Source organism: Nelumbo lutea, chromosome 5, assembly GCF_056320005.1.
Source record: "Nelumbo lutea isolate HS-2025 chromosome 5, American lotus-T2T, whole genome shotgun sequence".
In the NCBI taxonomy this organism is placed as follows: domain Eukaryota; kingdom Viridiplantae; phylum Streptophyta; class Magnoliopsida; order Proteales; family Nelumbonaceae; genus Nelumbo; species Nelumbo lutea.
The window spans coordinates 60,755,741-60,773,029 of NC_142688.1; the positions used below are offsets into that span (position 1 = coordinate 60,755,741).

The 17,289-nt window shown below is 40.3% G+C and overlaps 2 protein-coding genes and 1 long non-coding RNA gene across 3 annotated transcripts; 2 read left to right on the top strand and 1 right to left on the bottom strand.

Annotated features, from left to right (window-relative positions):
• Nucleotides 1-1,546: 1,546 nt before the first annotated feature.
• LOC148852671 (uncharacterized) lies at nucleotides 1,547-2,251 on the top strand. Its single transcript, XM_088945841.1, has one exon. It carries the CDS (start codon nucleotides 1,547-1,549, stop codon nucleotides 2,249-2,251), a length of 705 nt encoding a protein of 234 aa, XP_088801967.1.
• Nucleotides 2,252-6,823: 4,572 nt separating this feature from the next.
• On the top strand, nucleotides 6,824-7,811 carry LOC148852672 (uncharacterized). Its single transcript, XR_016099791.1, has 3 exons — nucleotides 6,824-7,102; nucleotides 7,198-7,296; nucleotides 7,421-7,811. It is a non-coding gene; the product is annotated as an uncharacterized LOC148852672 (long non-coding RNA).
• Nucleotides 7,812-9,443: 1,632 nt separating this feature from the next.
• On the bottom strand, nucleotides 9,444-17,019 carry LOC148852673 (serine/threonine-protein kinase SRK2A-like). Its single transcript, XM_088942769.1, has 9 exons — nucleotides 16,359-17,019; nucleotides 16,130-16,204; nucleotides 15,946-16,047; nucleotides 15,805-15,858; nucleotides 15,631-15,723; nucleotides 15,445-15,537; nucleotides 12,811-12,915; nucleotides 12,615-12,713; nucleotides 9,444-10,019 (listed from the first exon to the last, which is right to left on the bottom strand). Exons 1-9 carry the CDS (start codon nucleotides 16,476-16,478, stop codon nucleotides 9,693-9,695), a joined length of 1,068 nt encoding a protein of 355 aa, XP_088798895.1. The 5' UTR covers nucleotides 16,479-17,019; the 3' UTR covers nucleotides 9,444-9,692.
• Between the last annotated feature and the right edge of the window lie 270 nt (nucleotides 17,020-17,289).

Here is a 17,289-nt window from a genome sequence, read left to right on the forward strand (position 1 = left end):
GCATGAAGAAGAAAACCCACGGAAGCACCCATGGGTGGAGGAGGTGATCTATTTCATCGAGGATGACGCTCGTAGGATCCAATACCTACATGACAATGCCTTCGTAGTCAAAATGGTGATTAATGACTTTGAGGTGAAGCGGATATTGGTGGACTCAAGCACCTCTGCAGATATCCTGTTCCTAGAGGCGTTCGACAAGTTGTAGCTGGAGTGGAGAGACGTTGTGAAGCCCCTCGGCAGAATCACGATTCCGATTGCAGCAGAAGTGAGGCTTAACATAGTTCGGCCCATCTTGCATGCCTTATGTGCGGTGGTGTCGACCTACTACCTCGCAATGAAATTCCCGATGAGCTATGGAATGGGGGTAGTATGGGGTGACCAGCTAGAATAGCGAAGTGCTATGTGGTCGTGCTGAAGGGCAAGGCAAAATTGGCAGACGGCGTCGAGCTAGAACCACCCACTAAGTACACTAAGGAGCGAGCTGCGCCGGTGGAGGAGAGAGTTTAGGTCCCAGTCTCTAATACTGAGCCCACGAAGATCCTCCAGATTGGCACTCACCTAAATGAACCGCTTTGGTCATAATTGGTATGTTTTTTATTAAATAATTTAGACCCTAGAATTATAACTCATAAGCTTAATGTGGATCCTTTAGTCATGTCTGTTAGACAAAGAAAAAGGAATCTCACCTTGGAATGGTGGAGGGTAGTAGACGAGGAGGTCAGGAAGCTCCTTGTAGCAGACTTCGTTAAAGAGGTCTAATATCTGAGCTGGGTAGCCAATCCTGTGCAGATGAAGAAAGCCAATAGCAAGTGGAACATGTGTGTCGACTACAATGACCTCAATAGAACCTGCTCGAAGGATAGCTTCCCTCTTCCCAAAATAGATTGCTTGGTAGACAATCTATTTTGGGGCACGAGTTGCTGAGCTCCATGGATGCCTACTCTAGCTACAACCAAATTAGGATGGACTTAGCCGACCAGAAAAAAGTAGCATTTGTAACCGATTTGGGGCTATAATGTTATAAAGTGGTGCCTTTCGGACCGAAAAACACTGGAGCGACCTTCCAACGACTTGTAAACAAAATTTTTGTACCAATTATTAGAAATAAAGTTGACTGTTATGTAGATGACATGGTCATGAAGATCCAGTTTTCCTCTTCTTTACCTAGTGACCTTGATTGTGTTTTTCAAATTTTAAGAAAGTTTAATATAAAGTTCAACCCGAACAAGTATGTCTTCGGGGTCACGTCGAGCAAATTTCTCGGTTATATAGTGAATCGACATGGCATCGAGGCCAACCCGGATAAGATAAAGGCCATACTAGATATGAGACCATCCCAAAACATGAAGGAAGTACAAAGGCTAACTAGACGGGTAGCCGCCCTAAACCGGTTCATGTCTAAATTGGCTGGTCGATGCCTACCCTTCTTTAAAGCTATCAAGAAGAACAAGGATTTCAAATGGTTCAAGGAGTGCCAGCTCATGTTTGATGAACTCAAAAAGTACCCAAGTACCCCATCGGTTTTAACCGACCTGAACCTAGAGACATGCTTAGACTATACCTCTTCGCGAGCGATGAGGTGGTCAACTCGGTACTAATCCAAGAAGTAGACCGGGTCCAAAGGCTCATCTACTATATAAGTAAAGTTTTGCAAACAGTTAAGACAAGGTACCCTGACATCGAGAAGCTGGCCTATGCCCTGGTCATCGCAGGTTGGAAGCTACGCCCCTACTTTCAAGCTCAAACTATCACCGTCCTCACTGACAGACCACTGAGGCACGTTTTACTGAAGCTAGAGGTCTCATGCAGATTTACGAAGTGGGCTATTGAGCTGAGCGAGTATGGCATCTTGTTCGAACCATGCCTAGCCATTAAAGCTCAAGTCCTAGTAGATTTTGTTGTGGAATGCACATTCAACACGCTGACCCCTGAAGTGGTTGAGTCGACCAACACGTTGGATGCGTCAACCAACACGACACCCATTCCGGTCAGGGAAGCCCCAAATTGGGATAAGGAGCCCTGGATCCTCCACGTTGATGGCTTATCTAATCAGCAAGGAAGTGGAGCTAGACTCATACTATACGGACCAAGCGAAGTGAAGCTGGAGTATGCTCTCCAATTCAGATTTGAGGCATCAAACAACAAAGTGGAGTACGAGGTGCTGATAACTGAGCTGAACTTGGAGAGAGAGGTCGGAGCAAAGCATGGTATGCAGCGATTCCCAACTAGTTGTGAATCAGGTGAATGGTGAGTATGAGGCTCGAGAACCTGCCATGATGGCCTACTTAGCCAAGGTAAGGGAACTCCTGCTTGGCTTCCACTCTTGATTCATCCGACAAGTATTGAGGATGGAGAACGCCAAGGCCGACACACTTTTGAAGTTGGCAAGTACAAGTGATAACACCATGAGAACAGTGACCTCCCTCAATCCAGCATCCTTGGGGAGGTAGAAGATGTCGCTCTCGTGTTGCAAGCAAAACCGAGCTAGGTCTACCCACTGGTTGACTATTTGCTCCATGGGACCCTACTAGTAGAGCATAACACAACTCGTAGGGTAGAAAGTCAGTCAGCCTGGTACGTTCTCATCAACAGGTGGTTGTACAAGAAATCCTTCATGCTCCCCTACTTGCGGTGCTTATGACCTCCAAAAGCAATTTAGGTACTACACGAGATCCACGAAGGTCTCTATGGAGGACACCTAGGGAGCAGGCGCTCACCCAAAAAGCGCTAAGGCAAGGATACTACTGGCCTACAATGAAAGCAAATGCACTCGAGCTCATCCAGAAGTGTGATAACTGTCAGAGGCACGCCAACATCCTTCACCAACTTGCCACCAACCTGAGGTATCTGACCAGCCTATCACCTTTCGCCTAGTGAGGAATTGACATCCTCGGTCCATTCCCACCTACAATTGGGCAAAGAAAATTCCTGGTCGTAGCAGTTGACTACTTCACAAAGTGGGTGGAGGGCCGAGCCACTAGTAACAATCACAACTCGGAATGGGCATAACTTCTTTTGGAGGAACATAGTATGTTGCTTTAGACTACCCAAGGTGCTGATCTCAGACAACGGGAAGTAGTTCGAAGACATCAAGTTCCAAAATTGGTGCGCCAAGATAGGGATCTAGCAGAACTTCACATTGGTAGCAAATCTCCAAGTGAATGGATAGGCCGAGGTGACAAACATGACTATTCTCTACGGACTGAAAGCTTGTCTAGTGTGAGCTAAGGGTTTGTGGGTGGATGAGCTGCCTAGTGTCATTTGGGCCTTTAGGACCACCATCAAGATTATAATAGGCGAGATGCCATTCAATCTGACGTATGGTACGGAGGTCGTCATCCCAACCGATATCGAAGTACCGACCTTACGACTAGAGGCATATAATAAGGAGGCCAGTGGCAACGAACTGTGCACGAACCTCGACTTGATCAAAGAGGTACGCGACTTGGCCTGCATCTAGACTACGGCCTACCAACAACAGATAGCTTGGTACTACAACGCCCAAGTCAAGAAACGCCAGTTCCAAGTTGGCGACCTTGTGCTCCGGAAAGTAATGGTGCATGAGCCCGGCATGGGTAAGCTCAGACCGAATTGGGAGGGTCCGTATAGAGTAAGATGGGTTTTCGGTGAAGGCACGTACAAGCTCGAGATGTTGAAAGGGAAGCAGGTGCCCTGTGCCTGGAACGTCAACAACTTTGAAAGATTTTCCTAAGTTCAGATGACCATCGAACTGGTCAGGCCGCATGTCGGCTAAATGATATAGTGGAGAGTGGACTTATGAGTCACTCCCAAAGCCTAAGGGCCATGGCGTCGAGCCAATAGTGGCCTTGGTGCCAAATGTAAAAGACCTAGTTGCTTCCTAAGCATATGGGCAACATAGGCAAAATCAACCTATGCCTCGCCAATGCACAAGTAGGTCGGGCACATACCCTACAATGTTTGTTCACCTCGACTAACATTAACTTTGGGTTATTCCTTACTGTGTCTAGCTCGTTAGCTCGACACCTCGGGGTAACCTATACCTAGAAAAATTTTTGCAAGTTCAAATTATTGTACATAAATTGACAAAAAAAAAAAACAGAGTATTTCATTACTTCTCAAAAAAGGATTTTTCGTACATTCAACAAAAGAAGAAGAAGAAGAAGAAGAAGAAGAAGAAGAAGAAGAAGAAAAGTTTACTGAACCGAGCTCGGAGGCCCGGCCTACATTGTATATACAAGGAGGTCCAAAGAAAAGAGGCAAGTTCAGTCTTCATGGGGCTCCTCGCCGCCACCGTCATCATTCCCAGAAGAATCTCTAGTCGGCTTAGTCTCCATGGCATCTCCAGCAGTAGCAACCTCATCAGTCTCCATGACCTCATCGACTGCGGCATCCGAGTCCTTCTCCACTGCTCCCCTATTGACACCATCATCACTCTCCTCCTTAGAGCCTGGATCTTGGTCAGCTTCTAAGACCATTTCTGTGGTGACTCCTACTATGGTGATGACTTCGAGGTCAAGCTCGGGGAACCTGCGCCTGGTCAACCACCTGCAAAGTTTGAAGCCCTTTCGATAGGCATCCAAGACGACCTCAACTTTCATCTGATCATACTCTGATGAGTTCTTGTAGGCAGCAACAATGGCATCCCCGGAATTCTTAATGCCCTAGGTAAGAATGGCCTTGCACTCGACGGAAGCAGTCTTTAACTCCTCGACCTCTTTCTTCAATTCCTTGATCTCCTTCACCAGCTACTCATTCAGCTCCTTCTTCATGCACACCTTGACCTCGAGCTTATGGACGGCGTTAATAACCTTCATCAGACGGTTCTGGAAATCCATAAGTTGAGCCTTGGTGTGTTGAGTCTTCACCTCAGCATCTAGTGCCCTCTTCAGATATTGCTTGGACTGTTGGGCAAATCAGTGGATCATGAAGTTTACCTAAATGAGAGAAAAGTTTGTCTAAGTATAAAAATGGAGAGAGAAAGGGATAAGGTATCAAGGTCCATGACATACCACTATGAAGCTACTAGTAGCCTTTGCCATGAGTTGAGTGGCAGGTAGCCCAGCATATTGAGAAACCTCCTCGGGGAAGACTGCGTCCCTACTCTTGAGAAGGCTTGTCTGGGCATTCAGGACACTCGAAACCATCTCGGGGCCTTCACTAGAAGAACCAACCTCGAGAGTAGTGACCTGAAGCACGGGTGCTCGGACTACCTCAGGTTGGTGAGGCGGAGATTCCTTTCCTTGGTCCTCTTCAACCAAGTTGATGATTGGAGGTCCTTGGTTGTTGCAAGGGCAGCAGGCTCAGCGACGGGCTCGGCGGCAGGTCCATGGGAAGTATTACCTCAGGCCGTCTTCCTCTTCTTCATGCCCAGAAAGAGGCTGGCAAAAGTGACGCTCGACATAATGCCTGAGGAAAGCAAATACCATGTCAGTCGAAGTAATAAAAAAAAAGATAAGGTAAGAAAAGCTAAGTGTGTGCATGCCGAGGTGGCGACCTACCCGGAGGACTCAGCCCGACTGCAACAAGCTTGTCCTCGACCAGATAATCTTTCAAGTCTAGATCAAGATCAACTAGGGTCAGCATCCTCTTTTTCATCTTTCTATTGAGGTGATCTCTAGGGTTATTGGTGGTGGTTCTCCATTGAGTTTGGAAGGGCCACCCCCCTTCAGCGATCACAGTAAAATACTTAGTTTTCCATGCCGGCACCTTGGAAGGATATCTATGAAGTAGCTTGTATCCAGGTTGGTATGCGATGTAATAACTAAACTTGTTAGCCCCCAAGGGTTTTTCTTGATCGAGTAGAGCAAGGTGAAGGTATCTATATCGAAGGGGAGGCCACGGTCATGGAACAGAGAAATGGTACCGATCACAATACAAACTAAGTTTGGGCAAGTTGGTCTAGGGTGACACCAAAGAAGTTTAGGACCTCGACGGCAAAGGGGTGGAGAGGAAACCGGAGCCTGACATTCAACTTCTCCTTGAAGATAGTGATTTCATCATCATCGTGTTCCCAGGCAAAACTCTTTAATGGAATATTGTAACCATAGTAATCGAGGAGCTTATAGTGGGTGGCCAGCGCCTCAACCCTCTCCTGAATTGAGGTGTCCACTTTGGCTAGGCTGGACACTACTGTGGACTGATGTGGCCATCTTGGCTAGGCCGGATTCTATGTCTTGGACCGAGGTTATGCCCAAGGAGGAATAACTTATCTTAGTTGATATTGATGTACTACCGAAATAGTGGAATAACTTATCTTAGTTGCTAAGGTTATGCCCAAGGTACAGTTAGTGGATGTTTATGTGAAACATTAAACATGAACCAATTTCCATTGTACACTGGACCTTAGAGATAAATGGATAAAACTAGAAAGTTGCACTTTACCCTAATTCTAAAGCAATTTGAATGATTAGAAGTTCCATTTGATGAATTAGCTATAATTTCTTTACAACCAACAATGGGAAGACTTAGGAGGAAGATTTCAAGCCTGCAAAAGGATCAAATTAGTATGGGAGATCCAATTTGATTTATTTATAGTCGTATTCAAATCAACTCATAACAATTTGAATTGCAATTATACATTGAATAGTATTAATAAATTGAAATAAAAGTTAGGGTAAATTTCTTAAACAATTCTTATGGTTTAGCTAATTGACTAAGAATACCCTTACTCTTTGAAAATTGACTAATGCTAATTTACTGTTTTTAACAATTGACTAATGCTTCCTAGTCATTAATGTCTGTCAACATAGATATGAAAAAGACTGTTTTACCCTCCATGATAGATTACTCGGATCTCTCCCTCTCGTTCTCTTTGCCGGAACTGCCGAAACCACCGGAACTTGGATCGAACAACTCCTTACGGCCAGAATTGTAGATCTCTCAGAACCATCAGAACCGCCACCCTTCTTAGGCGCTCTTCTCCGGAATTGCCGTTCTTCTTCAGAACTGCAGAGGTCGGCGCCCCTCTCATTCTCTTCAAAACCACTGCAACCGCCACATTCTCTAGCGCTCTTCTAAAACACCACATCCCATTCAGCCATCTCCTCAATCGGAGACCCCTTCAGGCACTTCTTCTAAAGCGTACCCATCCTACGAGTTCCGCATCAGGCAACGGGTTATGGTTGGAAGAAGCTACGTTTATTTATGTCTCTCTATTATCACTTTCGTTGGATTGGATTAGGTTAGGCAACTAGAGTTTTTTTTTCTTTTTTGCAGGAGAGTCTTGATTTTGATCGCAAAGAAGAGATCCCGAGACTCTTCAAGTTTTGATTTTGATCCTCGATAGGAGAGATGGAGAATAGAAAGAGGGCTTTGGTACAGTTTTGACTTAATTTTTTGGGTGTTTTTTTTTCCTGATTTTTTTGTTGATTCATTCTTTTATCGGCAATAAAGCAAAATATTCTTCTGACTACACATCTATCTTTTGATGACTTTGGAGATGCAAAGGCTTGGCCTCTTGGTTCCGATTCCACACTACTATCTCCTGATGATTTTGGAGATGCAAAGGCTTGGCGTCTTGGGTTCCGATTCCGCCCCACCAATGAGGAACTGGTCCTCTATTATCTAAAGATGAAAATGTGTCGACGTCGAACCCAGCTCAATGTAATCACAGAAATTGACGTCTACAAGTGGGATCCTGAAGAATTACCAAGCATCATCATATTCTCTCTCCCCGTCTCTTTCTTATTTGTGTGTAAGCTTGATCGAGTTGAGACTGTTGATTTTCACTGTATTGGGATTCAGATTGACCATAAGTTTCCCTTTCTTGGCGATCTACCCTTATTGTTACTATTTTAGTTTTGGCATCCAAGATCTTTAATCATCACTCTTACCATTAGAATCTCTGATTGGGAGAACTTGATCGATGGCTTTACCAATCAAAATGTTTTCTTTTTTCATTTAGTCAATTGTCGAGGTGGCTTTTTAGGAATGTAGGTGGGAAAGGGTATTTTCGGGATTTTTGATAAATATATTATTCACATGATATCACATGTAACGGAAATTTAACTATAGTAACGTTAAGGGTAGAGTTAGTCAATTGTTAAAAACAGTAGGATAGTGTTAGTCAATTTTCAAACAGTAAAGGTACACTTAGCCAATTAGTGAAACCATAAGGATAGTTTAAAAAATTTACCCTAAAAATTATCAAAATATTATTTTCTTAGTTAAAATTATCAAAATATTTTATATTTTATAAAAATAAACTAAAAATGACTTTGATATTGTATAAACAAAATATATTAAAAATAAATTTTATGAAACTATAACCAATGACTTTTTATAGTAAAAACAACACTCAAACACTATACAATAGATAGAATATAAATTTTTAAGTATATAAAATCATATACTTTTAAATCCAGTCGAATTATACTGGATTGGTAAGGGGTGCAATGCAAATTCATTCCAAATCTAAATCTGGATCACCCTTCATCAGGTCTAATTTGAAATTTGAATTTGGATAAATCATAAAGGCTTGGCTTGGAAGGAGTATAAATACAAATATATAGAATATAAAATCTTGTATTTTATATTATTTTACATATATTTATACTGTACATATTTACATTTATACTGCTTCAAACTGAGACAAATGAACGCCATTTGCAGCCCTGGACCAAATGCGAATTTGGTTCTAAATGCCTATCCAATGAAGATGGGGTTACTATATATTAAAAAACAAAACAAAAAACAAAAAAAAAAAAAAGAAAATGAAGACTTCCAAGGTTTTTGGCTCCTTTCTAGGGTAACGTGTAACTTCCATGATTTGGACAACGGTGTAGTGGATGCCTTAAGATAATATGAACAAGGCATATTCATCCCAGAAACTGGGTGCGCCTTTTGCCCCCAGATTAAGAATGCTTATCACCTCTTTTATTCTTGGCATGGTAGCTTTTGAGGTGTGACAGACAGCATGTCCTGGGGCTTGTCAGATCCATCAATGCTGCCTGAAACTCATGAACAGTACTTTGGAGCTGGAATTTAGCCGGTTTGAGCGCAACAATTAAACTCCCGTAAAAATTATTCCTTCTGCAGTGATTCACTTATTCAGGTGTTGAATTGAACAAGAATTCCTAGATTTTCTTCTCATTATTATACTCAGTGACTGAGATAGAAGACCATCCACATCACCTATTAGAAAAAGTTATCTGTTAAAAGGGGCTATAAGAGCTAGGGGTAAAAACAGAAAAGAAATTCAATAGAAATAATAAGAAATGATTTAGGCCTACTCCGTATAATTGGGACAAGGTTTAGATGATGATGATGATGAAGTGACCAAGCTTATCTGGGTCCTGGGATCTTGCACAAAATGACTTCTCTCAAACATGGAACTATTTTTTCATGATTCAAAGCTTCGGATTTTACCATTTCACCAGGCACTGACCCCTCGTTTTTCTTCCAATTTAAAGGCTAAAGTTCTATAAAGAAAAGATAGCCAATCCTTGTAGAAACTTCAAACCTAATGCAATTCTTCACACCTCCCATTAACATTAATAAAAGGAACAAGTTTCTCTAGACAATATGCTCTACACACAAACATTTTATGTTAAATACATACACCTGTTGTTGAACACTGAAGTTTATGATCATTTAGACCCTGAGTTCAAAGCAGTAGCATAGAACTTTATACAAGTCCAAAACATCCTACAGTCTATGGAAACCCAAAATTAAATTAAAATTTTCTCAAGACAGAGAAAGGAGAATCATCCTTAGCTGACGTGAAATTCACCACTTGCATGGGCTTCCTTGACCCTCTTATCATACTCATCCTCGTCCTCTTCATCTGCATCTTCTTCATCTCCTTCCTTGTCATCTTCCTCATCTTCATCTCCACCCCATCCAAATCCCCCAATTGACCTAGATGCTGGTGGTGGGGTTCTTGCTTCTCCCACAATTTTCATTATTTCCTCCACACTCTGAAGAGAATAAGTTGGGTTGTTTCTCTGATAGTACACGGCTTGAGCTGTCTCTGTTAGCTCCCTTGGCAAGTTCTTTAAGAACCATGGGTGGTTCTTAATTTCTTTAATGGTAATTCGCTGCAGATATACCAAGAAAGCAAATTTTCAGGGCAATGGTTAATTATTAAAGTTGTTCAATATAACAACAATAACAAAATATCTGCCTAAACTGGAAACTAACAAATTGATTCATTGTTAGCCTCTGAAGTCTAGTAACTCATGTACTAGTTAACCATCAAAACCATGTGGAGGCAGGGGTAGGATCCATTACATTATCAGATTAGACTCTTCTAAAGATAAATCAGATAACTTGGATTTTGGACAGAATTATGTTTGGGCACACTCCTGGGATTGGACATCAAATAGGTGTAGTTTATAAAAACACTGACCAGCTATAAGATGTTTCCTAATTGGGTTAAATAGGAAGCTTCCCCGAATGATTCCATCTATTTCTGCCACATGGAATGCCTGGGGCCAACACAGACTGATGGATAGAGGACCTACCGAAATGCCATGTTTTCAACTCCACAACCACACCAACTTTGTATTCGAGTTTTACCAAATTGGTACTATCTATATTAATTTTTAACCTAAGCTTTCTATTCTTCATCAAAGGATGTTTATTTTAAATGCATGGTAAGGGCTTTTGGAATTGAAACTTTTCCCATGAATAAAGAATTTGTTTTGGAAAATATTCTCATGAATAAAAGGATGGGGAGAGGAATGCTGAGGCTCTGATTTCCAAAATGAGTTGCCACAAAGAATACTCCCAAGTTATTTAGAAACCAGACTAGCAACTCCCCTACCCGATCGAGTTTATATATATACAACTCGATCGGGTAGGGGAGTTGCTGATTTCCAAAATGAGTTGCCACAAAGAATACTCCTAAGTTATTTAGAAACCACAAAGTATTTTATATATAATTTAAAATACTATTTTATTTTAAATTTTGAAAATAATTTTGTATAATTATAATGACACTACAAAAATTTCAATTTCTATGTTATTTATATTTAAATTTTTTTCTTTATTTTAAGTAAATATTTTTCCCAAAAAAAAACTTTTAATTAAAAAAAATCAGGGATTTAGGTCCCCAATGGGAAACTCATCTCCACCAGGTGGGATTGGGGATGGTGGTTAATTTTTACTTCCAATGGTATCAAGATCAGGGATGGAGTGTATAGTCCTCGCCCCGAACCTGCCCCATTGCCATTTCTAACTGGTGGATGTTTGAATCAGTCGCATCTCTCCATGTGGCAGAAATATAGAAAGCCATGTAAGAAAGCTCCATATTATATATTATATTATATTATATTATATATATAAAATATACATATAAGAGATAATGTATAATATATATAATAGTTAATATATATTAAATGCATTTATTTATTTATTTATTATGTCCTGAGAAAAAATTACTGACCCTATCAGGTCTGGTTCGGTTCTGGGTCATTGATATTTCATGTCAGGTAGGTTCCAGTTCTAGCTGGTCCCAGAACAGACCTGGCCCGTTGACAGCCCTACGGGTATCAGGATCAGGGATGGAGAGTATGGTCCCCGCCCCGAACCTACCCCATTGCCATTCCTAACTGGTGGATGTGTGAATCAGCCACAACATCCCTCCATGTGGCAGAAATATGAGAAGTCATGTAAGAAAGCTCCATATAATATATTATATTTATATGTATGTATGTATGTATGTATGCACTTGCAAAGTTTAAAATGTTGGCATTGGATCCTTTACCGATTCATGTAATCTCTTAGATCCATTAACACAGACATGATTATGTTCATGTTCAGTGTCTTTTGTACCACAAGTATTCCAGATTTACCCCATCCTATCCAAACTAAGCCTATGACAGGCCCACTTAACATAAAAGGATAAAAAATAGTAAAAAGGCATATTATGTGGTGGTTCTGAACAGGTGCTAAAATGCCTACTGTCTAAATTCTTGGTCGATGACTTGAAAGGCCAGACAGGAAATAAAAATGAAAAAAAAAAAAAAAAACAATGGTGGAGAAAGCATGAATATCTTCATCCACTGACAAGTAATGTCTGACGAACATAAAAAAAAAAAAAAAAAAAAACAAGCCATGCTTGCCTTTACTACAAATTCTCACAAAATCACCATTCCAGTGCAGCAACTGAAACAATGCAACCCACTTCACAAAATCAATCTAACTGAAAGCAACTACTATGCCACATCTACATAAAAAACAGTGTTTTGAGTGAACCAGAAATGGACAAGCAAAAGGAAAGGCATCATCAACTCTTGTTCCCTATGATGCAATGGTTTTTCCCTGGAAGGCATTTTGAACTGTCACAACATGAAGCAAATGTTAAATGCATTTATTACCTCCTCCAGGCACAAAGAGTCCCCAGTACGTCCTGCCCCCATCCCATTAACAACTTATCAAGGCTTTTCCCACTCTTTTTCTTAGGATTATTTGACAATATAGTAAACATGTCCACAGTTATATGCAAAAAGTTGCTGCTTGTGCCTCTTTCTGACAGAACATACCCATTTGATAACATACTCCCAATATGTGTGGTAACCGTCAACTGGCTAAGAGTGCACTTATATCTCAACACTTGTAAACTCAAATATAAGTGGATTTAGATAATTCACTTTTAATAATGCCTCAAACAGTCTGAAAAAGATACATACCCGTGCAGGATTTGCAACAAATATGCGAGAAAGAAGATGCCTGCAATCTTGAGATATGTGAACATAATCGGGAATTTTGTACTGAACAGCCATTATTCGCTGCAGAAAATAAAAGTGTAACTCATAAAATTATAAATGAACGAAAAAAGGATTACTGAATTTACAAAAGAAAAGTAAAAAAAAATGGTGAACTTACTCCTATGGTTTTTCTGAAATTTTTAGGGTCTTCTTGGTCTTCAAAGGGGTATGCGCCAACAAGCATGACATAAAGAGTCACACCACATGACCAGACATCTGCCAACTAAGTAAACATGAAAAGAAAATAAACTAAAAAATCGTAACTAATGGAATTAATTTGAAACTAAAAAGAAGTAAATGACGCAAATCTGTTACAAATGGGACAGCATGCTCTGTATAGATATATTTATCATGGATCATACCAATACAATTAGCTAAAACAAATTTTCAATTTTTGTTTGGTTGACCAAACGCTGATGTATATGACTCTATGTCCTTTGATAATACCTTTCAAGTTGACAGATTTTATTCTATAAGAGAGATGAAAATAAAGAGCCACTGAAGAAGCATATTAAAAGATCCATTGTTGTTGATATTGGTGGGCTATTAAATTTGAGAAATGCAATCAATAGCCATCTCCTATGTGGGGAGTGGGCTACAAACTGAAACAAAACACTGAACTACCAATTTCCTAGTAAAATTTGGCAGCCAGACAGAGGGAAGATATCCTAAATTATGGAGTAATAAAGAGTAGTTACTTTTCCTGTTTTTATCCTAATTCCAAAGGATTCAGCAAATTCAAAACTCAGTCAACCACATGTATGGCAGAGATGAAAGCCTCACTTTCAGCAAGAAAACTAAAGTAGGATTTGATGCAATATCTTCTTAATGGCCTGTTTCTTGGTTCGATGATCAAAATCTTTTCTATAGCAATAACCAGTGCCTCATATATGGTCATGAATCTGGAAGTCCAAATTTTGGGCAATCCATTCAGTAGAGGGATTGATCTATATTCAACTTTTCAACACCTGTGGTATCCAAATTAGAACATAGAAACAGAGAAGAAATTATACTGGTAACAATCCAAAATCTAAATTGCTAAAATGTATTGACATTCTACAGTCATCAAACCACACCAAAAGTTTCAGGCCATCCTCCAATCAGCCATAGGTGAGTCGTAAAAGATTAATTGGCAGTGTTTTAATAACCATGATAAGCTTTCATTTTGAGAAGATCTAAGCTATACAACTGAAAGTTAATCAGTCATATAAAAATGGATGTTTGGTTCCTTGCTAACAAATATGGTTGATCTAACCTTTTAATGTTGGTTACCGGAACAAGGTCTACCACCAGTCAAAACAGTAGAGAACCTGGACAGCTGCTACCAGCAGCAGTTATAACTTTCATAGCTTCAGCTTGAAAGTGAATAACATATTAGTGTTTGATTTGACAAAAAAATAAATATTGCAATTGAAACAAGTACAAAATAATTGGAAGTGTTACCAATAACCATCGCAAGCTTTCATTTTGAGAAGATTTGAGCTATTCAACTGAAACTTAATCACATCAGTCATATAAAATGCATGTTCGGTTCCTTGCTAACAAATATTGTCAAACAAACCCCTTAATGTATGTTACTGGAACAAGGTTTAACACCAGTCAAAAAAATAGAGAACCTGGACAGCTTCTACCAACAGCAGTTATAATTTACACACTTTCAGATTGAAAATGAATACCACATCAGTGCCCACTTGGGAAGGCTGAAGCGCAGTTGCTTCTGGCTTTCTGAGGTGGGCTCAACATGGACAGCCTATAAGCTATGTTTGGTGAAAATCTGGAGAGCCCAAATTGGCTGTCAGTCATTTGAAGGGCCGTCCGCTTCATCCTCTTTCAATAGCTTATCTGGAGCACTACAAAGCAGCTGAACCAGCTTAGCTGAATCTTCAGCTCAGCCCTCCCAAATGGGTAATTAATGTTTCATTTGAGAAAAAAAAAATGAAATATTGTAATTGAAACAAGAAGGTTTTGCTAGGTGTATCAAGACAAAGATATAGATGAGCAAAGATATGTGGGCCTAAAAGTGCTCTGTTGTTTCTGTCATCAACCTCTCCCTATCAGGTAAGTTTCATTCTGAGAACCACTGGCACAGCCCCATGGCTAGGAAATGGACAAGAGACGCAAATATAACTTTTGTCTATAAGAAAATTCTTAAGCCTTAAGTGACCCATTTAGAAAACAACAGTCTCCACAGTAATATTTTGAATCACAAGAAAGGAAATGGAAATGAATCCAACTCAGACCCAACTCTTTCTTCAAATGACTAGCCCCTCTGGCAGAACATAGGATCCTGCAAAATGCAGGATTTCAGGCTTAAAGTCGGCAAGTTTTTATTCCACTCAGTTATGAAATTGAAACCAAAGCATGGAATGAGGAAACTTATGGAATTGCCCCCTTCAATTCCAATGACCTAGTAGTCGAAATAAAGACCAATCACAAGACTCACAACAGAAATAAATGCGGGTCACAAGGCTTAGAAACCAAGAATAACTACCATAACGACCCATCAAACCAAGAACAAATGCAAATAACTAAAAGGCATCTGTACTAGGAATGTGGGGAGAAAGACTCTTGGAGAGCCGTCAACACTCACGCCCAGCTACATATGACTGCGTAAAGGTATTAGTAACAATTTTTAACGCAGAGAGTAAAGGAAAAGCAAACGTGGCACATCGACTGCGGTACGTCTACCTAAGCATACGATTCGGAAGCATTTATCAGTTTGTCCAGAGCAATAGATATATTACGAAATTACCTTGCCATCATACTCTCGCCGGGAAAGTACCTCTGGTGCGATGTATGCCGGAGTCCCAACCGTCGATTTAGGCCTTGAATGCAGAAGAGACGACTACATGCAGATTAAAATAAAAAGAAATATTCAGATTATATGCTTAAAGTTTATTGTTTATTAATTTGTCCTTCTATGATTAAATTTATGGACCTTTGAGTAACCGAAATCGCAGATTTTCAGGCGTGGTGCCGGGCTTCCATCCAATAGTGTGTTCTCCAGCTTCAAATCTCTGTGACAAATTTGCTGCAAAAGCAGCAAATATGGATTAGTTTCAGAAAGAGAGGGAGAGTTATTGATTATTAAATAATTTTGGTCTTAATTTACCATGGAATGACAGTAACTAACGCCTGAGATAAGCTGCTGGAAGAAATATCTCGCCTGAAATTTTCAAAGAAAAAAAAACAAAAAACAGTTGGAAGTGGAAATATTAAAGGAGCGAGCGAGCGAGCGAGCGAGAGAGGGAACCTCGTCTTCACTAAACCTTCCGGCGTTGCAGATACGTTCAAAAAGCTCACCACCAGCGGCGTACTCCATGACAATAGCGAGATGGGTAGGGGTTAAAACAACCTGCGAGATCGAAACCCCAGAAACCCTAAGAAACCCAATAAAAGATTCACCGAAATTAATCTTTCCTGGAACAAAAACTTGCCTCCTTAAATCGGATTATATTTGGGTGTCGAAGTGATCTGTGATTGATAATCTCTCTGGCCACATTCTCATCGATCTGCATCAAAATAACAACAATTTAAGCAGAACCCGACCTATAAATCAACGAATTCCAACTCTAATGGAACCCAATTCTGAAACCCAAAAGCAAAATTCAAAACAGAGAACCACACAGAAAACAGAATCCAATTTCGATTTCAATATTTACGAACCTTGTGACCACGCTCGATGTATTTCATGGCGACGAGCTCTTTTGTCTCCTTGTTCCTCATAAGCCTCGCCACACCAAAATTCCCAGATCCAATATCTCTCACAAGCTCGTACTTCTCCATTTCTCTCTCTTTGTCTCGAACTCAAATTGTCTCCACCTAGCAACCAAATCGCGAAAATCTACAATTTCATTCAGCGTTCATGCAAACTTAGATACGAGGACGAAATCGAAACCGAAAGATGGGATTTTTAAAGCAGAGCACATGGAAGGACCAATAGAAAAATGGATTTCCGCTTCCATATCTCTAGCTTGAATCCAATAAGTTTCCCATAATTCCTTTTAGAATTCTCCAGATTTTCGATCTCCAAGACCGCGTATGTTGACCTCTAAATCTGTTTTTCGTTCGATTCGAGGTGGTTTTATGAAGAAAAGCTGTGACCTTCGTAGAGATGCACAGCAATGGATGTGCAAAGAGAACACAGAATGAAGAATAGGTATTATGAAGAGGAATCTCTCTGTACCTCAGAAAGGAAGAAAGGGAGAAAGAGAATTGAGAGAGGATGATGAGGTACTGCGGGACTATTATTATATGTTATAGATAGTACATTGAGATTCGGTCTCACATGTCTGAGCACATGCATGAGTGTCCGTCCGTTGCTCCATCCCACTCCATCGTGTCGCTTAAAAACCCTTTTTCTTGTAATTCTTTTTAGTAAACGAGAAATTTCAGGTGCTTCTGAATTCTGATCCAATGATAGTGATGTTTTAATCTTAAGCACTAAGCCGTTGATGGTGGGACCCACTGCGTGGGTGCACAGATCATATGATCGAACTAATTTCGGCATTTTAGAATTTTGATTGATTTGATTTCACGATTTGACAAAATAGGGTGATGCTACGATCCATGGAAGTTTTATAGTGTATATTCCATT